The 24,713-nt window shown below is 31.3% G+C and overlaps 1 protein-coding gene across 1 annotated transcript; it reads right to left on the bottom strand.

Moving 5' to 3' along the window:
- On the bottom strand, positions 1 to 23,130 carry LOC134687371 (mannosyl-oligosaccharide 1,2-alpha-mannosidase IA-like). Its single transcript, XM_063547622.1, has 11 exons — positions 22,505 to 23,130; positions 20,069 to 20,284; positions 12,074 to 12,154; positions 10,979 to 11,073; positions 8,548 to 8,671; positions 7,679 to 7,772; positions 6,549 to 6,664; positions 5,995 to 6,103; positions 5,383 to 5,487; positions 2,237 to 2,409; positions 1 to 1,197 (listed from the first exon to the last, which is right to left on the bottom strand). The coding sequence occupies exons 1-11, from the start codon at positions 23,075 to 23,077 to the stop codon at positions 961 to 963; spliced, it is 1,923 nt and encodes a 640-aa protein (XP_063403692.1). The 5' UTR covers positions 23,078 to 23,130; the 3' UTR covers positions 1 to 960.
- Positions 23,131 to 24,713: the final 1,583 nt, after the last annotated feature.

Below are 24,713 nucleotides of genomic sequence, written 5' to 3'. Positions count from 1 at the left end.
AATACAAAACAAATATCTTACATTCCTACCAATTTTTCTCTTATAACAAACTAAAATTAATCATGAGATTTAAATTCTGCAAAACTGTATTCCTTCCAGCAGGATCAACATTACATTATTACACTCATAGAAAAGACAAACTATATCTTCTCTTGTTCATGATTATAAATAATTTACTACAGACCATTTTATTTAAAATCTGTTTAAATAAAAAAAATATTTACATGAATTTATACTTATGATATTTCAAACTATAAACTGAACTTAATTAAATTTTCCTTTAACATAATCTAAAGACAAAACTTTATTTAAACCTTTAGGGCTGTTCCAAAATTAAATGAATGGCGGGTAAAGGAGGCACTTTTTTAAACCCTCACCTCATAATATAAAAGTTGTAATTCTTATTATAGATCTAACAAATATTTAGGAAATTACACCCCCCCACACTTGATAAATTTGAGCTCTTCCCACCCTTACACCACCTACATTAATTTTGGAACAGTCTATACCTGATATTTATATTTATATGCATCAATGTAGTAAATCTAGAATTCAATGGATTAATTTGTTAGTAACACTGCTTTGTCCAAAACACAACATGTATTAATATTTTTCATAAACATGCCCTACTTTCAAAAAAATTATAAAAGGTGCCTTTTAATAATTGATATATTAATTCTGTCAAAAAGTGTTTTCATTTATAAAATCAACTTACTATTTCTGAATATACAGTTAGTAAATTTGTTTATTACAAAATTACACTATTAAAATCAGAAAACATAATCAATTGATTTTGTCTGTCATAAAATCCATGCTATGGTAATTCTATTCAATGGAAATAAAGGTATAACTGTATCTCAATATCATATGGAAACATATTGACCCAAAGGGAGACAATTACTTTCATTGTCTCCCTTTCATTTTATAAATTAGTTAAACCTAATTATTTTCTTTTTCTTTTCACGATTGTATTTCCTTGACAGTATTTGCTCCCTGTATGGGTAATGGATGGGCCTCTGTATTAAATACCCATTTATTTAATGGTATAACTGTATCTTCTGAGAATGTCAGATATAAATATTTTAAAGTTTCTGCTAAAAAGAAACTTTGCTGGACGTCATCCTGTGACCCATGTTCCTGGTATACATCTCTTATTCCTGTAAATCCACCGTCTACTTTACAATTCTTGTTTAATGCCTGTAAAAACAACATAGGAATTATCTAACTTTACAACTTTAATGGGGTTCGTGTTGTTTATTCTTTGGTTTTCTATGTTGTGTCATGTGTACTATTGTTTGTCTGTTTGTCTTTTTCATTTTTAGCCATGGCGTTGTCAGTTTGTTTTAGATTTATGAGTTTGACTGTCCCTTTCGTATCTTTTGTCCCTCTTTCACAAAGGTTAAAAGTTAGATTATGTGCATAAATGAAGAGATGTGGTATCATAACCAATGAGACAACTATCCATCAGAAATGTAAAGGAATAGATGTGAGCAACTATAGGTCACTGAACAGCTTTCAATAATTATCAAAACCATTTCTGCATAACAAAATGTAGAGCAATTCAAACCAGAAAACCAACAGGCTGATGTACTAGGTACAAAACAACAAATGAAAGACAAACATAATATACAGACAAAGCACACACAGACTATACCTTGGCAAGACAGTTTAATAAGAAATACTGTTTGTTTTTGTATGTCTGTTATTTTGTAGTCGGGTGTCAGTGGTTGTTGTGGTCTGTGGCGTTGTTCAGTATTGTTGGTGATTCAGGTTATCTTTAAAATGAGTTATAAATATAATTGCTTGATGTCAAAAGACTACCAAAGAATATTAATTAAGCATTCTGTAATATATGATTGTTATAGATAACTCACAGACTAGGCCATCAACACACTGATCACAATAGGAACTATGAGGATCAGAAATTTAATTTCTATATAGCTTTATTTTATGAATTGGAATATGCTTAAAATATTTGTATTCTGTTTTCTCACTTTCCCTTGTATAGTTGATTATACAACCAATCAATTCAGAGACGCGCTACAAATGTCATCGGAAAGTGGGACAGCAGTGGCAGATAAAGAAATGTTCATAAGAGGGGGCCCACTGACTGACTAAGGGGCTTCTAAAGTCATGCTTCAATGATCTGCTGTATAATCAACCAAATGTTTCGCACACCCCATGGGTCACCCCTCTAAATCGGCCTCTGGACAGAGATATATGTATCTAAACTTACATTAACAGCCTCCCAAGCCCAATCTCTGTATTTTTGTTCTTTTGTAAATCTCCACATATAAAAGTGAGTTTCTACTACTTCTGGTCTTAATATATAATATTTCTCATTCTGTCTAATAGATTTGGCTTCTGTCTGTCCATCAAATCTGAATGCCTCTGGTCCTAGTTTTGTGGCTGGAAATAATAACATACAAAAGTTAACATATAAATTCAATCTTTAAAACAAAATAATCTATATTAATATACTGTGGATTCATTTATTTTGGTGGGTATCGATTTTCGTGGTTTGAGGAAAATTTACATATTCGTGGATATTTAATTTCGTGGTTTTGGCAAAGTCTAGACTCAATCCTTTAGAAAATTTGTTATTCGTTGAACATTTGAATTCGTGGTTCTCCTGTACCCACGAAATCCACGAAAATTGGTACCCAACGAATATTAGTGAATCCACAGTATTATTGAATGAATAAATTGGTATCAAATGACTTACAATTTATTTTATTTTCATCCAGTATGCTCAACTTCATAATTGGCCTGTCTTATAAATGGGTGCCACATGTGCAGCAGAGCAGCTTACCCTTCCGAAGCACCAAAGATGACCTTAATTTTTGGTGTTAAATGTTGCAGTTTTTAGTTTTCTACTTATTGTATAGAAGACTGCTTTTCTGTCTCCCTTTACTTAAATTCTACATTTTTTGCTATGGTATTGTGTTTTTTTCCCCCTTCTTTTCGATTGTCCTCCTGATATTTTCAGTCCATTTTTCCAGACAGTACTTTAACATGTCAGAGAACACTCGGACTTCTCTTTTTAATGTGTGTATTGTTATGCATTAACTTTTCTACATTGGCTAGAGGTAAAAGGGGGGGGGGAGGTTGAGATCTCATAAACATGTTTAACCCCGCCGCATTTTTGCGCCTGTCCCAAGTCAGGAGCCTCTGGCCTTTGTTAGTCTTGTATTTTTTTAATATTAGTTTCCTGTGTACAATTTTGAAATTAGTATGGCGTTCATTATCACTGAACTAGTATATATTTGTTTAGTGGCCAGCTGAAGGACATCTCCGGGTGCGGGAATTTCTCGTTACATTGAAGACCTGTTAGTGACCTACTGCTGTTGTTTTTTCTATGGTCGGGTTGTTGTCTCTTTGACACAATCCCCATTTCCATTCTCAACTTTATTAAATTATTTAAAGTTGGTCCAATCATTCAATTTTTCATACTATTTGTGAACATACTGGAATTTTGGGTGAATTGCTTAAAACTCAGAATGCATGAGTAAGCCAAAGTCTGCATGCAATTCTTATGAAATGTTGTATTTTGTTGATAAAACCTACAACAAGTTGTGACAAATACTACCATGGTACCTTAATACCAGAAAAATGATATGTGGGTTTATTTATATCTTCAAGCTTTAAAATTTTACGATATGTGTGCTATCCAGATTTTCAAGAGTAAAATGTTATGTTATGTTTAGAACCATTGATAGTGAATATTACAATCAAAGTGCTGGTAAGCACTGAAGGGTAAAGGTTGCTTTAATTTATCTGTGAAAAGTAAAATAATATTTTGCAGTGTAAAGACTATTGTAGTTTATTCGACTACAATTCTGGACAAAGGAAGAAAACTTCAATTTTTAAAGACTTTTTATAATGATATCAATTTATTTTTAGAGCAGATATTAGATTCCTACACTTTGCAAGTTATGTAATTTTCTTGACAAGCGTAACATCATTTTGTGACTTGAATATCTGAGCATATATTACATTGATAAATTTCTAGAAATGTTCATGGATATGATGTATAGTATGTCATAAGCAATGCACTATATTTTGTGTTTCAAAAAAGGTAGTGATAAGCCTTGAAAGATTTAGATATAAGGGCTCACACTTCTTCAGAATTATAGGGAGAAGTGACTTCTCTTTTTGAAACTGATAGTTAGAAGTGGTGAGATTTGAAAGAGAAGTGCTCATTTGGTTGTGGCGCTACAATATTTGGATTTTACTGTAGTATAAACGGTCATTTGTAAATAATGTTCTTTTTATATTGTTCAACTCATATCTGAGTATTCAATTAAAGTAACAGTTCAAATTAAAAGTTGTTTAAATTTTACCAAGGTCCTTGTGAGAAACTACCAACTAAATGTCTAGCACTAAAAAAAATTTTTTTTTTTGAAAGGTAAAAAATTTATAATATATCAATTACAATTTAATTACAAACTATCTTCTGTATGAAATCAGTGTTTCTCATCAAAAGATATATAAAGGTAAGCTGGGCAATAATATATTGATATTAGTGTAATAGTCTAAGAGTTTAGCAACTTTACAATAGTTTACAACAATCCATATAAATTATAGGGAATTATACACCAATCAATGATGAGTTTATTTAGATGTAACCAAAAATCTTTTAATGCGTGTGAAATGTGTAATTTTTCCTTTTGGGATCAACATTCTTCTGTCAGCTGTTCCATTTGTGTGTCCGTAGTAAATTTTGTAAAAATACGGATTTCGGTCATAGTTGATCTGTTTCCGATCTGTAGTTTAAAAATCAGACAATGGCGGACGATTGCAAGAAAATTTCCAAAAATAAACGATGTTTGACAAGTTATTTGGAAAGGATCATGACGTTTTTAATGCAATAAATGAATTGAACATTTACTGGGGGCAACTTTTATCAAGTTTAAATGAAGTAACAAACTTATTTGCAGCCGAAAGTTAGGTTGATGTACATTTTCGAGTAACAAGCACCGGCACTTTCGGAAGTGCATGAAGTGATAAAAAGTTGTATTTTTATCAAATAACTTTGCTACACACTGCAAAAAACGATGCTTCAACCTCATTTCAGTAGATAATGAATCATTTATGTCTGAATTTCTTTAATTATCAATAAAAAGTTAATGTTTCATCAACTTGGTAAAAATTGAAAATGTCCGATGACGGAAGTGACTAAAAGTGAGTATCGTAAACAACAGGGCTACTTGTCTTCGCTTTTGGGAGTCGGGGAAAGCTAAGTGACGGTCGGGAAAGCAACTTCTTTGCCCAAGTCGCCTGGTAGCATGAGCCCTGGATATCAAGTCAGTCCCATAAGGTTTTCATTGCATTTCATGGTATGCACTGCTAAAAACAAATAATAACAGTTTTTATACATACCTGATCTGTCGTAAGACTCATGGCAGGTGTGTGCTATATCAGCTCCTAGTTTCATGTATTTGGCTTTATCATCTGAATATTCAGCACCCAAAGCAAACATACCACCTGAAAATAAATGTATGCCATACAAGTTTTAAAATCTCAGACACTTTCAACATAAATATAGAATCAAAATATTATAAATACATTCTCCGCATTTTAGTAATTTCAGCTAGCATGACTACTTCACTTTGAATATCTTATACATGCAGTCTTTTGTTGTTTGCCTTTGCGGTTTGAGAAAAAGCATGCTTGAAGAATACAAACTATTTAAAGCTACCAGTATTTGAAGCTTAAATGTTAATTTACATCAGTCTTCTGTTATTTTAATTTCAATGGAAATAAAATATTTACACAGAATCAGTTGTTGATAACATAGCCATTTAAAATTTGCAAAATGAACTGTTCCATTAAATTACTACAATAGCTTCTGACTTCCATGGAATCCTATTGAATAATTATGCTGCACAAAAAATAAACTCCTAGAGATGAAAACACAATGGCAAGGTAAACACCAACTGATTTTAGGGAAAGGTTTAATTTCCTTTGTAATTAAAGCATAAGCAACTATACCACAGAAGCAGCCTAAATGGTCCATTTTATGCTCTAGTCTTCCAGATTTATATTCTGCTAAGTAAACCATTCCACTTTTAGATTTTTGTAACATTTTCTTCTCCATTGCCTGAAAAAAAGTCAAGAATAAAATTAATTCATATTTTTTAGACTCCTTTTAATATATTAATTAACCATGATATCTCTTAAGTATTGTTCTAAATGTCTTTTTTAGAATGGAATCCTACATAGGGTTTTGTAAATGTGCTAAAAAATCAAATGTAGTTTATGCAAAGATAATGAAGATTTTGCATTTTATTCTAAAATAAGACTGTATTGTACAAGCAATATACATGTACTATAATATGTAGATTATAAAACATCTTTATTTTCATTAAAGATCTTCATTCATGAAAATAAAAGCTGCATACAAAGAATTTTTCAGATATAAAATAAATTAATTGTTAAATCTTTTTTTAATCTATTAGACACTATTAAAGCAAGGTCCAACAAGCACAGTAGCCAGAATATACTTTGTAAATAAGTGAATAAATGTTCTGATTGCAATAGCTTACTTTAACTGCATCAAAGTACATTTTTTTTGCAAGTTCATCTTTGTTTCCAGACTGTACATATGACTTTATCAAATATTCATAAAAACTGTCTCCAAGTGCTCCTATAGCAACATGTTCTGCAAAAAAAATGTTAAGATAATGAGTATCTTTTATTTAAATTTTCAGTTGAGTTATTATTTTTCAAAAAGAACAAAAGTGCAGAGCCAAAAAAACAAAAAATTTCTTAAGGTACTGTAAATTCAGAAATTATTGTTATGTTTTTATTATTGCGAAAAATGCGACAGGGTTATAATCACAATAATTTAAACTCGCACTTTGAAATATTTCATATGAATAAAAAAGGATTTTTCTCAATATCGCAAAGATTTAAATTACATTTGAGTCTAAGATGACAAAATCGTAAAAATAAGTGCACACAATAATTTCTGAATTTACAGTACAACTTCTATTGAAAAGATGGAATAAAATTCCTCATACTCAATGTAAAAGAAATAATATCAGACAGTAAAATTAAATTGTACTGTAAAATTGTTTATTTTCCAGAGTATTTCAAGACATTTAATGTAGAATTAGTTCTCTAGGTTTTGTTATCATGGTTTTCTTGTACATAACTCTGATTTATAGATCAGCAAATTTTGTGATATTTTTCTGCTTAACAGTAAATAATTCATTAAATTCATCAGTTATATTTCACCTGATAATGTGTAACATTGATCTCATATAGAGGTGATAAACATTCTTGTCAATAAAAATTGTGAATGGAAAAGGGGAATATGTCAAAAAGTCAACAATCCAACCAAACTAGGATAACAGCTGAAGGCCACCAATGATGGGTCTTCAATGCAACAAGAGGTGTTCCTCATTTGGCCCCAAAATAAAAATGTATACTAGTTCAGTGTAATTGGAAGTCAAACATGACTTCAAAACATATAAATGAACTAAAACTAAAAAACATACAAGACTAACAAAGACTAGAGGCTTGTCAAACAGTGATCCCTTATAAGGTGATTGTCATAATTCAAAGATAACTGTCCATCATATATTCACATTCAAATTAGATTTATAGTTATGAACTACTTTAATATGTATTTTTATTTATTTATCTAAAACAGATCATCAAATATACTTACGCTGGCCCCATCTCCCTGTTTTTGGATTCAGATAGTTTGGATACAGTCCATCAGGTTTTTCTATCTGGTTTAATACTTCTCTAATCTTATCAACCTGAAGCAAAAATAAGAATTATATAAAAACACATATATTACCATAATCAAAAACACAAACATCTATAGATTAACAATTATGACTTGCACAAGGCCATTTCTAGATAAAAACACACAAGTAACCTTTTTAGTCAATTCTTAATAGCAGTTTTTATTGTATGATCCCTTCTGCAGATATGGTCTGAGGTCATTAATTTATACCAAGTCTAATGGTAGTTACATGCCAAATTTTTGAATGAAAAATACTAATTGAAATCCAAGCATTTAAATCCATCATGTTTCCAATATTGTTTAGACGTTTTTTACAACATATATGGTTCGAAAACTTGGTGGATAGTTTCATTGGCAATTGTACATATGAGGTCTTTGGCATGAGTCTGCAGATTTATCTGAACCCTTTGAAGCACCCTGACCAGGGGTCGAAATTAGCGCTGGTCCAATGGTCCGAGACCAGTAGTATTTGCATCGAACCAGTAGATTTTGTCAGCTGGTGGTCCGGCGGACCAGTAGAAATTTACTGATTAAAATCTCTGAAAAACAATTTACCTGCGACATCAATTAAGGGGGATACTAAGTATTACAGTTGATAGAGTTGTCAAATGCATGTCATTTTTGCAGGACCAGTAGATTTGGAGCCGGACCAGTTGATTTTCAGTCCACTGGTCTGGCTGGCCAGTACACAAAAAAGCATAAATTCGACCCCTGACCCTGACTACAGATATGCACATCTCCTAATATTTATAAAAAGACGTTACTTCATTTTAAATCTTTCTTACCTTTTCTTTGTAAATTGGATTACCAGTTATTTCAGATAGATAAACAAATTCTAAATGAAAGGATCCAAATTCTGCCAAAATAGAACAACCACCTGAAGCCCAACCCCAGTTTCTTGATCCACCTCTGTAAATACAAAATTAAACATATATAGTTAAAATTAAGTTTAGCAATCAACTTTTTACTTTTATTTTAAAACTATGAATAATCATAAAACAACCAACAGAAGAGTTCAAACTTGGAAAATAAGGGTCAAATGACAATTTTAACATTATAAGTGGAAGATTTTATTATGCTGAATATTTTTGCCATATATATTGTTTGATTTATTAATATGTGTTGGATACAAATTTTTGTGGGTACTGGGGACAAATGATAAATGGATTTCAAATTTTCTATAGTCTGTATGCTGATTTTAGCAAAACTAAATTCACAAAATCAAATATCCATGAAAATGCAAGGTTTCCTCCATCTAAACAAATTTCTTTCCATGAGAAAAAATATTTCTTCTAATAGGTTAAAATGGTTATTCAGGGGCAATAACTCCTACAAGGACTCAGTTGACTGTTTTGGCCAAGTAGATTCATTTGTACATCTTATAGTACTGAACAATTTTGATATTTAGTTTCTCCAACACATTTATATTGCAACAAATTGATAATATGATTGATATTGAATAAGTTCATGTACTACATCATTTGAGAATGGAGTTTTGTGAGTTAATACATGTAATTTCATTTACTTTGTAGATAATTTTTTTCTTAAGGTTAATTTCATCAATGAGTGATTTATTTCTCTTATGAGAAAATAAAGGTCCCACTGAATAAACTCAACAAAAAACAATAACTACTGCCTTCATTCAATTGGACAGTTCACTGACGTGGTGTAGTGGTTAGGACTACTAACACAAAGGTTTCTGGTTCGATTCCCGTTCGGGATGAAAATTTCAGGAACTCAATTTTCGGCTCTCCCTTGGCACCATTTGCGAGTATGGTCTTAAGGAAACAATGATAGTCCGTCGGAAGGGGACAATAAATGGCTGACCCGTGTTAAGAGAGAGCCATATCTCTTGCATGTTAAAGACACCCTTGTAGATTTCGAAAAAAAGAGTAGGCTAATGCCGCTACAAGGCAGCACTTGCATCTGCAAAGTGGAAAGGGATAAATACAAGTTGCAAAACTTGTTTCCCAATCCACTATAAATAAATAAGTTTAAACTAAACTAACTCATTAAAAATTTAAATCAACAAAGGTAAAGCGAGTCAAACTGGTGAAATATTGTATGTCTTAACAATAAATATAATTATGCATGCTGAATACAAATAATGCTATCATAATATAAAATGTGAGTTTCCTTTTTCATGACACTTACCCCGCTGTTATTGTTGGAATACTAAAAACATTGAAATAATTCAGTTTGACAGTTATGAATTTACTATGTTCATGATGTTAATAGTTGGAAAACTTTGGAAACTTCTGATCTTAATAATTATTGATTGGATTATTATTTATAAGAACAAGCCCCTCCCCCCTCACTTGATGCTCTGCACACTATGTATGATGATGTAAAAGTAGGAGGAGATAGCTGGACAGACCATGATCTCTATATGAAGCTAGCACCAGAAAACCACTTATTCCGAGTACCTGTCATTTTTTTGAATATTTGAGAGAAATTAAAATCCTGTGGCCATGCATAACTTTACTTTGTGTATGAACATCCTACAAAATATTAAAGATGTATCTCCAAAACTATAACTGTAGGAGGATATAGTCAGACAAACCATGATCTCTATATGAAGCTAACATCAGAAAGTGAATAAGTCCAACTACCTGTCACTTTTAGAATATTTTTAAGAAATCAAAATCCTGTGGCCATGCACACCTTCACTTTGTGTATAAAAACCCTACAAAATATTTAAGCTGTATCTCCAAAACTGTAGGAGGAGATAGCCAGACAAACTTTGTATCCTAATCCATCCTGATGGACAGACAGGGGTAAATTAATATGCCCCACCCTGACATTTTGTATTGGGGGGCATAAAAAAATAATGGAATATTTATGACAATAATGTCAATAAGAAGCTAATTATACACTGCTTTTACAAGACCAACAATGTGAGTGGAGTTTTTTACATGCTACTCCACAAGGTTTCAGCAAGTAGAAAGAAGTGTCCCCTATCAACCCCCCCTCACCCAAAAACAGTTGCAATCATTCACAAAATCAGCTGTTGTCAAAATCACAGCTTTTACTTTTGAAAGAGAACTAATAAACCAAAAGGTTCAATTTTAAGCTATTAGAACTGAATTATTGGAACTTTTAACACATTGAAATAAGGATAAACTATGCATTTCATTGGATCAACTAGTATGCATTTCATTGGATCAACTATGCATTTCATTGGATCTCCTGAATATCCTTATCTTAATGACTTACGTTCTGACATTTACCATGGAGTTTGGTATTCCTGATGGCGTATTAAATGCTGGCAATAATTTATCTGCTATTTTAACAACTTTTTCTTTATACATCTGAAAAATACAATTAATGCTTATAAATCTGTTCCTTTTAATGTGCATTATCAATAAGCATACAAGCAAAGCTCCAGCAAAAGTTTTCTTATAACATATAATACTAGTAAAAAATTGACTCATTTTTTTAAAGTCTCAATAAAATGAAAATTTAAAACAACAAGGTTCCTGATTCCTTAAGGCTTAAAGTGTCAGTTTTAGAAGCCCCTCTATTTTACAGAATGAAAACTTAACAAATTTCTCATTGATATGAAAACTTGATTCAAGTTGCCAGGTTGCATCATTGTCTTTAAATGAATGCCCTTGATGTATGACTTCCAAGCTTTTATCAATCACCACCTACCCTTTTATTATAGATGATACAGTAACAAAATATTGGAGTCCTAGATATCTACAAAATATTGCCTTAATACTATGTAAGATAATTGTGTTGCTCAGTTTTTCAAGTAGCGTTTTCTAGACTGTTTGTCTTTTTGTCATTTAATGATTTTGGTTTCGCATAATGCCACTGACTTTTGTTCATCCATTTGGTATCTTCGTTTTCTTCTTTGCTATCTTGTTCATATAAAACATATTTATTGCTATTTTGTGAATTTTTCCTTTGATCTTTTTTTGTGATAATTTTTATATCATACTACTCGCTTGAGATGGAAAATAATCGCTAGAAACTAAGCATGCACATAGCGTTGCTAACAAAATTGACATGAAATTGACAACGTCGTCATAGGTAAAATAGTGTTAAAAAGATTATCATTGTTCATCTCAACTTGATTGCCTTTCTCGGTGAGGCTTTCACCGTCCTGGCTTAAGTGAGAAAATCAATCTTGTTGAGATGATAAACCCATAATCTGTAAATATATGTTCTTTCACTCATGTCATTACTACAATTGAATTTTTTCTACACAATACAGTCAACTGAACTACAATTCAGGAATTACAGAATGTAAGCATCCTATCAACAAGGTATAATAATTCTTTATATAGAGTTGCATCCCCTTACCTTATCACCAGTTAAGGCATAGAGAGCCAGCAATCCTCCAACAAATCTAATGTTTGTTTCAAATACAGACAACTCTGAAGACTAAAATGAATAAAAATATACATTATTTCACTTTTAACATAAATTTACAGACAAATCTGATGACTTATAAAAAACAAACAAAAACAAGCAAGTTTTCATGATATCATACTGAAAATACTAAAGATTTTGTCATGCATAGCAATAGCAGCAGCACTTACAACTCAAATGGATAAAAAGTAATACAGATGATGCTCTAGCTTGCATAACATATAAAGTTATGAAGGGAATCAACTTAAGAACAGTTAAAGTGACACCACCAAAATTCAAATTTAACTGTGTTCTTGGGTAATAAACAAAATTCAAATTTAACAGTGTTCTGGGGTTATAAACAAAATTCAAATTTAACTGTGTTCTGGGGTTATAAACAAAATTTAAATTTAACTGTGTTCTGTGGTTATAAACAGTCTGTTGTTATTTGTATATTATTGTCATTTTATTTATTTTCTTTTGTTACATCTTTTGAAATCAAGCTCGGACTTCTCTTGACTTTTCTTGAACTGAATTTTAATGTGGGTATTGTTATGCTTTTACTTTTCTACATTGGCTAGAGGTATAGGGGGAGGGTTGAGATCTCATAAACATGTTAAACCCTGTCCCAAGTCAGGAGCCTCTGGCCTTTGTTAGTCTTGAATGATTTTTAATTTTAGTTTCTTGTGTATAATTCTGAAGGACAGCTACGGTTGCAGGAATTCTCGCTTCATTGAAGACCCATTGGTGGCCTTAGGCTGTTGTCTGCTCTATGGTCGGGTTGTTGTCGTTTTGACACATTCCCCATTTCCTTTCTCAATTTTATTGTGTATGAGCTTCATAACATTTGGTTGAGGCAAACTAAAGAAAATTAATTCTAATTGTGAATATGTTTATAAAATACACCTGTAATATTAAAAAAAAAAAATTGTTTACACCAAACTGAAGTCAGAAAAGGGAAACCAACATTTGGACATAGGGACAGACAGATAGACAGGGTAAAACCTTTTGCCCCCTCCACACAGGCATACTCTGGATAGCTAAGCCAAATATAATTAATCAGTTAGTGTTCACACTTTAAAACAATAAATTCACTTATGTTTTTTTCCCACCCAACAGAATTAGAAATGACCTTGTTCAACCATCTGAGACAATGTAATTAAAGCAACCAGCTATAAATGTACTTCCCAAGAGGTGGGGTTCACACCATTAAACACTAATAAGATCTTAATTGACACTGACATGAAGTTTGAACTAAAATATTGGAAAACCGCTGCTGATGGATGCATTTTAAAATTATTCTATTCAATAAATGTTTCTCGGACACTTGGACTGAGATGAAACAGAAAAAAATCAGGACCAGACTCAAAATTACAGACCTTCAGGCTTCTAAATCAGTGAATGAATGCACCAAAATTGTTACTCTTGTTTGTCCACATAAGCTGATAACAATCTTTGTATCTAATACAGTAACATTATTTCAAAGCTTTTGTTCTTTTCACTTAAAATTCTCATATTATAAGGCTAGCAAAATTACATATATGTTTGCTCCACTTTTAATGAGGGGTTATAATCTTAGTTACAGTTCCAGGGGTTGCAACCCCTTTTTTAAAATAGCTGGATATGCCCCTGGATATAACAGTTTCTTTTGACAATCACATTGAATAGCCGACGTTGTGAGCCAGTCAAGGTCTTTAAAAACTTCCATTATGACATTGAATTCCTGAAAACTCTGAAGGTAAAGAGGTATCATACTATTTTTTTTATACATAAAGTTGGTATTATTAAGTTGGCCTCTTTCTCCTCGTCCATTTTTATGTTGTTGTTGTTTTTTCAGAAACTAATCAATGGTTTTGCAAAATAACCTAAACAATTACTACAAATCTAGTGAATAATTAATAAGTATTATTATTGAATACTGAATTAATATTGGTAGGAATCAGGAAAGGCCAGTGCTACTTATTTACTCCATTGTTAGATAAATTACCTTATTTATATTTTCATACATTAACAAAATAAAACAAATAACACTACTTTGTTTGACCTTTAAAAGCAGAGAATAAATCAAACCTCATGAGGTTTCCTGCCTTTTATAGTCATGATAGAGAACTATAAATAAATCAGTTATTTCCATTAAATAACAGCATGACAATTTAATATAAAAGACACTATGATATCTAAAAAAAAAAAAATTCACACTCCCAACTTCGATAATAAAGTTTCTTTATTTTGTTTGTTTGTTAAATTCTTCAACACAAACTCATGCCACTGCCAAAATTATATAAAGAAGTTTGTTCCTTTTTAATACAGAAGCAAAATATCAGGAAATATATTGGTATGATAGATATATGTAAACAGAGAAAGGCAGAAATTAGATAAATGTTTTCATTTAAAAAGGTCTTTGTTTATATGTAACACAAGGAAGTGTGACATGAAAGGTACATTTTTACAAGTCATCAGTTTGTAAAATGGCCAAAGGCAACAACCAATATGTCATCCTTCATTTTATTTACTAAAAAAAAAAATACTGTACAAATGATGGTGTCAAAAGAATTCAAAATGAAAAAAAAAATTTAAATTCTTAGTATTGCCATTAAATGTCCTTATTAATAATGTTCTCAAACAGGATTTGTGAATTAATTATTCTTGTAATTAGCATAGAAATTCATAAATCGTGAAGTGTTTCAGGATATTCTAACATCTTTTTCCACTGAAGTTAATGTATTTTCTAAATTAAATGCATGCATAAATCTTCAACATCACACAATAGTGCAAGTAATATCAATGAGCTTTTTCATCATATATATGTTTTGGAATATTACTTAAATTGAGTTCAAATATTACAATTTTCTATACCATTGTTTTTCCATCTTCTCCATAGGTGGATCAAGTCGGGGAAATTTTGTTTGATTATATAGGGAATCGCTGAGTCATGATTGAAACAAGCCCCTTTAACTTTTTAAGGCAGTCAGTGACCCCACTCCCTCCCTCTAAAAAAAATCTGGATCCCCTACTTATTGATTCTCCTTTTTTGCATGAACCAGAAGACACACATTGATTTTTGAATAAACATTTCTTGATATAAATGTGGGTTTTTTTCTTCAAATATTTACAGTGAGAGACACAATTGTGTTTTAATATGATCTGCTGTCTAAAAGAATCTCCATTTTCATAATGTCAATGTTTCCACAGGCTAATGAATTATTACATCTTAAACACTTATGTAAATATTCATATATATGGTGAAAAACTATTTATTCCCTTTGATGTGAAGGAACTGAATGGTAAAGCTATACAAGTATTCAATATAATGTCAACAATGATTAGGTTTATCAATAACAACTGGAAAACATGATTGATTATTTCTTTCTAAGAGTTCTGATTTTTTTTCTTCTAAGAGTGGTCATCTGAGTTCAGATAGGACATAATCTAGACCAAAGTAATCAGAATTGAACACAAACATGTCAACTTAAACAGTTTTTTACTCAAAATAATAGAAGTTCACTAGATTCTTAATGTTAAATTAAGAAAAATGATAAAAAGAAAAAGAAATTGATCTTTAAAATGTTTGCAATAAATTTAGGATTGTTATTTGCATTATGTTCAGTGGCAAATATTTCATGCTTGTTTAGGGTGAGAACAAATTAACAAATAATACAATAAGAACATTTTTGTAGGTTCTGTAATACAGATCAAACGAAATAAAATGCAGGTTATTTAGACTGTCCTAGGAAAATATTCAGGGGATATTGGATATATATATATGGATAGAAATTTTCCCTTGCAATAGATCTAGCTGTGATTTTCAGATCCCTCTTAAGTAGTTCAAAGGGTTCAAAAAGTGCAGAGATTCTCTCACTCTGTCTACAGAAGCCATCTTTACATCAACACAGATAAAACTAGATATCATTGAGATGGGAGCCATCTCTGTGGGCCCCGCTGTCAATAACGTGGGGTAAATAAGTTGTATGGATAATCTGATATGAAGCATTATTTGAAGTTATTACATAGTCTCACGTGTGATTTTAATCTAAGATTTTAATTTAAAACTGATAAATATTCTCAACTTACTTTCATAGTATAATAGTGATATGACTGCATGATGTGAACTCATTGTTGACTACTCTAAGGTGACTTCTGGATATATGGATTGATATTTGAACAAAATGTTTAAGTGCTGCCCAATTGATATTTGTCACATATTTTTAGAATTATGCCTTCAATATATTATGACCCACCAAGTATAAAGTATGAAATATTTACGGTTCTCGAGAGGTAGAGCTTACACAATTTGTTAAGAACAACGAACGGATGGACAGACCGACTAACTGACCTTTGACCTAGGATGCATACATTATGACACATTCTCTGGTGTTGGTTAATATATATGTTAAGTTGAAAATGTTTGTCAGGTATAAAGTATGAAATAATAACAGCTGTCCTCTCAAAATATAGTGTGGATCAAATTTGTTAGCGATGGACAGACCAACAGACAGACAGACCTTTGACCTAGGAAGTGGTACATACATCATGACACACCCTCTGGTGTTGGTTAAAATGGATGTCAAGTATAATATTTAAAATCATAAGGGTTCTCAAGATATAGAGTGGACACAATCTTCACAACAGGACACGGGGTTGTCAACTAAAACCAAAGTTTTTTTTACGTTGACTTCTGACCTAGGAAGTTGTTCATACATCATGACACGCCCTCTGGTGGTGGTTAAAATGGATGTCAAGTATAAACTTTGAAATCATAAGGGTTCTCAAGATATAGAGTGGACACGGTCTTCACCAAAGGACACAGGGTTGTCAACTGAAACTAAAGTTTTTGACCTTGACCTTTGACCTAGGAAGTTGTACATACATTATGACACACCCTCTGGTGTTGGTTAAAATGGATGTCAAGTATAAACTTTGAAATCATAAGGGTTCTTAAGATAAAGAGCGGACACGGTCTTCACCAAAGGACACAGGGTTGTCAACTGAAACTAAAGTTTTTGACCTTGACCTTTGACATAGGAAGTTGTACATACATCATGACACACCCTCTGGTGTTGGTTAAAATGGATGTCAAGTATAAACTTTGAAATCATAACGGTTCTCAAGATATAGAGCGGACACAAAAGTGTTACGGACGGACGGACAGACGGACAGACTGATCACTATAGGGCGACCCACCTTAGGCGGTGCCCTAATTTCAACATTTTCTTTAGAAAATAACTTTTACACTTTCCAAATTTAAGAGATGAGAATGATTTGAAATACTTTTGTCATTTTATAAATTACGAAAAATGACAAGCGCTAACAAAATCACTGCATACCACAAATCCAAGCTAATACTCCACTTTGGCAAGTTTTTTTCTGCCAGTTTGAAGATGACTGAATTGGAATGTATTTTTACTCCCCAATCGCCCTTTGTGATGTGTTAGATTCAGACCTTTTATAATAAGAGATTTAAAAAAAGATGACAATCAGAATATTATATACTCTGGTTTTGGGTTTCTAAGATATGTTTATTTAATTGTTTGACTGTATATCAAGCTTTTCCAGTTTTGCCTTACTACCAAATTGCAAAGAACAAAAAAAGTTTGGTTTCAGAAAGTCCGTGAAAATTAACAATACATTGTACTTTAATAAAACTATCTATCTGCCAAATTATTTTGTACAGTCAAAGCAATGAATCAATAGAAGTCCCAGAGTTGGTTTTTCCGTTTATGCTTTGACCTTTTTTTTTCAGATTTATTCATTATTTTTATTCTTAAATTGACCCAAATTGGTATACAGTAAATTAATATTACAGATAATCATGCTGACTGCAAGTGGACATTTAAAAATAACGGTAAAAACTCACAGTAGGAATATATTCTCATATTATTGTACAGAAAAATATTTAAGTATTACTATGCCTGGTAAATATAGAAGTGCATATGCTAAATTTAGAGCAGGTGTTGCTCCTATTAAAATTGAAACTGGCAGATATGAAGGTATAGATGTAAATGAAAAGCTCTGTTTTAATTGTAGAAAAAATGATTTGAATATAATTAAAGATGAAAAACATGTTTTATTAGAATGCCCAGAATATGCAGATTTGCGAACGATAATTTTTAACAGTGTATGTAATATAGAAAGTAGTTTTAGTAATTTAAGTAATGAAGAAAAGTTTTTATTTATGTTTCATGATGATAGAGTTTGTTATTTTACAGCCAAAATCTGCCATGAAGTACTTTTTAAAAGAAAGTGTATTTTATATACTCGTGATAAGTATTTATAATGTTGTTTGTTTTCTTTTGTATAATTGTTTTTAATAGTATGGTGTTTTATGCTAAGATATTTTGATATAGAAATAGATGTAATATAAATGTATTTTAATCTGTGTTTTTACAGTCTCTCATAACTCTTTTTAGAGTGGCTCTTTGATAAATTGTTCATATTATATTGTGTTGTATATCAAATGTTTAAAAGAGGTGAGACTAATAAACTATTTGTTTGTTTGTTTGTTGTTTGTTACATGTATGTGAGAGTTGAGAACAACAATTCATGTTGTGCTGAGAAAGTGATAATTATTAGTAATGACATGAAGTTAACTAGATAATTAGTTGACATTTTTTATTTGAAGACAGTGTTTCAATGTGATGGCATATAGTCAATATTCTAATGTTATGATATCATTAATACTAGGAAATGTCCATAGGGTCAAACTGTCAGACAACTTCTTACAGGAGTTTTTCTAAGTTCTGTTTTGATCAGGAAAATATGAAAAATCTTTATAGTCTGCATTCTCTTTAAATATTTTTAAAAGTTGATATTAGTGATTGTTTCTATAACTTGAAGGTAGAAAAGAGGGGGGGGGAGTTGGTAACATCAATAACACCTTTACTGTACAAAGAGGGCACACAAAATTAAAAAATATCTGTATATATGTGAAGTATGTGCAAAATATACTTACAAATTGTGTCATAAAAACCTATATCAATATTAGTCAAACATGATTTCTATGCTTGAAAGAGTTTATATATATATTAATTTTTTGGGAATATAATTTTTCCAAATATTTTATATTTTTAAGATGAATATTTTTTGTGGCTTCATTAAATACACATACTGGTATGTTAAAATGTACTTCCCAAGGCAAATTTTTTATGTTAAAAATATGTTTGCCTTATCTATACATGCAAAACTATATATAATATAATATGTACTGCAATGTCATTATGAGTAAAGTAAAGTAATTAATAGAATGGAATACACGATTTAATTTGTAATTTTAATGTAATCAATTACTTTTAATTAGAAAAGTAATTGTAATTTAACCAAATCAATTACATTTGTACTTTATAAAGTAACTGACCCTATCCTTTATCTGGTCATTTCAATTTTCCTGAAAAGACTCCTTCCAAGCAACAAAACCAGAATGTGTCCATAGTACACGGGTGCCCCACTCCCATTATCATTTTCTATGTTCAGTGGACTGTGAAATTGGGATAAAAAATATAATTTGGCATTTAAATTAAAAAGATCATAACCTATAAGGAACATGTGTACACAGTTTCAAGTTGATTGGACTTCAAGTTCAACTAAATCAAAAACTACCTTGACCAAAAACTTTAACCTGAAACTTGCACTATCATTTTCTATGTTCAGTGGACCATGAAATTGGGATCAAAAGTCTAATTTGGCAATTAAATTAGAAGGATCATATCATAGGGAACATGTGTACTAAGTTTGAAGTTGATTGGACTTCAACTTCATCAAAAACTACCTTGACCAAAAACTTTAACCTGAACAAACAGACGGACGGAAGGACGGATGGACACACAGACCAGAAAACATAATGCCCCTCTACTATCGTAGGTGGGGCATAAAAATGTTATATCTGACAGATTTTCAGGGTTATAATTAGTTCAAGATTAAGAAAATTAAATAACCTTGACCCTTGTTACTTACGCCTTCAAAGTTCAGATTTTCAGCAATCCAATCCCTTGCTACTTTATACTCCTCCATCATCTCCATGATATACAGTGTATCAGCAGCATCAACTATAGTGGCGCCTAAATTCAGCGTTCCAAATATACTGGCACTGTGTCCTCTGTGTGATATCGGTCTCAATTCATTTGAACCCCAGGCATGCTTCTTATAATTAGCCCAAGCATGTCTCATCATCTGAAATTACAGTTTAAAAATGTATTTAACAGGTTATACATCTATATTTTATATGCACATGTACATTTATTTAACTCAAACTAGAAGGAGCAAAGCCTAGAAGTAAAAGCATATAATTGATACAGTTTGGAAAGACATTGAATTAACTGATTTTCGATGATTTTGTCATGTACAAAATGTAGAGAACATAAGAAGGTTACTTTTTTTTGAAAGAATGCACCTATGTAAAAAAGAAAATTTGGTATGATTTGATTTTACTTCTTTGTGTTGCTCTTACTTGACCAAATAACAGAATGACTCATCACATAGTTTGTAGCCTGTCGAAAAAAAATATACTCTAGGGTCATAAGACAGTTATATGAAAAATTTACCATAACTATGAAAATAGACTTAGACACAGAGATATATTTTGTCTGTATGCTATTTTGAATAAAAAGTACAAATAACAGGCTATTATTTGAACTTGGAATTATTTTTAATTACGGAATTTGCATAATTTCTTGTGTTTAAATGTTTTTAATAAATTCCATGTTTATTTGTTATTATGATCAATTTAGAGCTGTTCATAACATTTTCCATACATTGTACTTTGATTAGATAGTGTTGTGCGCGGCACAGTACATTCTATTGAAAATATAATATTTTCTTTGTAATAGAAAGTGTTGTGCGCAGCACAGAACATTTCAGTACAGAATAAACATTGAATTTATTAAAAAAATTCAATAACAAGAAATCAAGCAAATTCCATAATTAAAAATAATTCCAAGTTTAAATAATAGCCTTTTAAATGTTGATGTTAAAAACTAAAATGGAAATACATGTACATGTACTTTAATAATGGAAAACCTTAAATAAATGTTATTGAACTTCATGTACATGTATATATATATATCTGAAGGTTTCAGGGATAAAATATATTTGAAGAGATGTCATATAATTATTATTTGGATTAACATGAGAAGTGACTCCTGACTTTTTTGAGACTACACCTAAAAAATCATTTAGCTCAACTTTACAGTTATCGCTTGACAGTAAAAGGCGAATTCCTCTGATTATTACTTTCTCAGGCACCAGTGATTCATGATCAGGGAAGAGTCAAATTCTGGATTATCTAACATTGTACTTTCTCAACTCAAATTTACATGAGATGTACATTGTACATGTAAAGCCACTGTATCATAAAATTAATCCTCATGATGATAAACATAGTTCCTAATTTAAAATTTAAAAAAATCATGTTGGTATTCCAGACCACTAGACTACAAATTTGACCATGCTTTAATTTTCCTTGTCAGTCCCCATTTTAGTTTACTTGTTTGATGTACTTGTTCTAATTTTGAAGGCAACACAACTTGCTATGTGAAGTCATGATCAGTGGACTATCACAGTACAATTTTTTTTAAATTTTGTTGTGACTTAAATCGTCATATCACATTAACATGTTACATGTAAACTTATACTCTAAAACAAAATGTGCCATGCACCAAGTGTGGAGGCTGTCATCACAACAAACATACACATGTAAATAGGGCCATAAAAAAGAATAGGTTTGTTTGCCCAAACGCTATACTGCTACCTACCCAGAAAAAAGCTGCCTACTCAAATTCTTTTATTGTCCTGATTTGAAGAAGGTTTTTTTTTAATCAGATAGTCATGAAGACTAATAAACCCCCAATACTTCAATTTCTCTTTTTGAAAAAAAAGAAAGAAAATGCTTACCTACCTACTCACTGTCTCAACCTTTGGGTAGGGTTTGGGCAAACCAAAATATTTTTAATTGTGGCCTAGTACATGTACATTCAAAACTGTAGTGTATAATACTGTAGTTTGAGCTAAATGTATGCTACAAAATATATATATAGATGTTTACAACCTTGAAATTGACGTCCTACATGTACATACAATGTACAAATGTGACTAAAATATTGTGACTTTTATGTCACAACTAAAATTCCTAACGACAGGCCTAGGACCCGACCAAATAATCACCTTTAGCAAGGCTATTTCAATATTTCCTGGGACGCCTTCATACAAGGTCATATTAACGCTGAAGCCATATTTTAAGTCTAAAAATAATATTCTTAACTAGCCTAGGACTAAATTGGATATGTATTTGTATTTTTGTTTCTTTTTTAACAGTTTTTAAAGTAAAATTATGTTTGAATTAAAAAAAAATCGTCCCCTTTCACAGGTAATGCATGCTTAATATTAGTGGTATACCTCTTTTACTGCATTTCTTTTTTCTAGAACATCTTCTTCAGATGGTGCACCTCCTTGAGCGCCCTCTCCGCCTGGATGTTCTGGTTTTATCTCCTTCAGCTTTTCCATCTCTGATTGTCGCTTTTTAACTTCCTCCTCCTTCTTCTGTTGTCGTACTCTCTCTTTGTCTTTCTCAATATTTTGTTTAAACCCAAGTGTATCATCTTTGGACATGTTCAATTTTTCTCCAACTTTAACAATTCTTTTCTGTTCGGCCATGTCCATTTCTATTTTTTGACCTAATTGCGCTCTGTCCTTTATTACATGGATATCAATACCATCGTTGTCATGTACTATTTTCCCCACCCCTCCATGATGTGGTACTATAACATCACGAAATTGTCCCCGAAGTGAGTCCACTCGAGCTCGATCTCTCATGTCTGGTAGGTACATAAAAGCACCAAAACAAACAGTTCCGAATGTGATGAATACCAACAAGATAATGTATTTCTCTTTCATTCTTAATGTCTTTCTTGATGTGGGGACGGGTACCCCGTTTACATATCGGTTTGGAAGTATACCAGGGGCTGCCATGTTGACAGAAGAACGAACGTGTATTATTTTTCTTCAGGGGAGATAAGTGCGTAACTTCCGGGTCTATGATATGTCTATTGATTAAATTAAACATATTGGAAAACAAAACACTAAAACGTACCAAAAATGCCAATTACACAATATAAAAATTGTTTTATAAACGTATTGTAACTTTCGAACAGAGCTTAATGGGGAGTTGTGTTAATTTTATATTCTTTTGGCATATATTTTTATACAGATCGATACATATGAATATTTTTTTAGCTACCAAATTAATATTTAATACCAGAGACATAACAATTATTATATTAATTGTATTATATGTCTCTGTTAAAACCTAAGTGGACTAATTAGTCAAAACAAGTAATTTTATTTTAAATTTTTGGACTTGAATTGTGCATATTTATCAGATGGTTTGATTGTTGCTCTCCATCTTTATTATGGATGTTTATAAAAAAATAATAATTGGCATTTTAAGGGGAGGTAAGGGAGCTACCATTCGATTTTTTTTGGGGGGGGGGCTAGGATGAAAAATTTTGTTCTGCCTTTTTATTTTTCACTCTGTCCAGTCCTGCCTTTTTATTTTTCACTCTGTCCAGTCCTGCCTTTTTATTTTTCACTCTGTCCGGTCCTGCCTTTTTTTAAAGTTTATCCTGACTTTTTTTTTACCTAAACTGTCGTCCTGACTTTATTTTTTGCAAGTGTCTCATCCTGCCTTATTTTTTTTACTCAAAACTTCTGTCCTGCCTATTTTTTTTCAAATTTCATCCTAGCCCCCTTTTGCTTAAATATTTAACAATTCTATCATTTTGTTTAGTTTTTAATCCCAAAATGGTGTTTTTTACAGTATAAACCATACAAAATGTGTCATTTTGTCACGTCCTGTAGCTTGAGTAAATGCGCAGTGACCTATGATTTTTATTATATTTTTCAACATATATCAATAGATACTACATTTTGGCAAAGTATAAACAAATTCTATCATTTTTATTTTAGACTCCATACCACCTTAACTTAAACAAAAAATTACCAATGTAAATTCAAAATGTGAAAAATTTGATTGAAACAAAACTTTATGAAAAAGTCTTGATTTAAGTTTTCTCATTGTGGACATTCTCATTCATGTATCAATATTTTTGTGGCATCTGCTAATGGAGTAAATCCAAGTCTATATAGTATTTCATTGCTTTAATAAATTTCCCATCATGTTTACCTAGATATATAGAGGTTTGCTAAAAAGGAAGCTATTGAACCAAGATTATTTACATAGCAAAATTGAAGCTATAAATATCCTTGGAGGTTAAACTTTAATAGCATCTTTATGTTTCATTTGTTGAAGCCTGGTTAATGACATCATGATTTTTTTCTTTTCATAAGCAAAAGAACAAGTATGAACTCTTTACTTTCAAATATTAAGCTTTGAATTTCCTGATTAAGGTAAATCCAAAAAAGCTCTTTGGATGTCTTAAATTTATATCATGTTTTGTTATTGTGAGTTGTCTTTTTTTTGGATAGTTTTGTCAGCATTTTAAGCATCTTCCATTTTTTTTACCATGATTGGTAAATAAAAAATCATAGATACAAGGTCTATAATTTTGTATCACAGACATGAATTTGGTCTACACAGTTGCTTTTG

This window comes from Mytilus trossulus, chromosome 10 (assembly GCF_036588685.1).
Source record: "Mytilus trossulus isolate FHL-02 chromosome 10, PNRI_Mtr1.1.1.hap1, whole genome shotgun sequence".
Taxonomy (NCBI): domain Eukaryota; kingdom Metazoa; phylum Mollusca; class Bivalvia; order Mytilida; family Mytilidae; genus Mytilus; species Mytilus trossulus.
The sequence above is the reverse complement of the archived record's forward strand: the minus strand, read 5'-3'. Positions and strand labels throughout refer to the sequence as shown.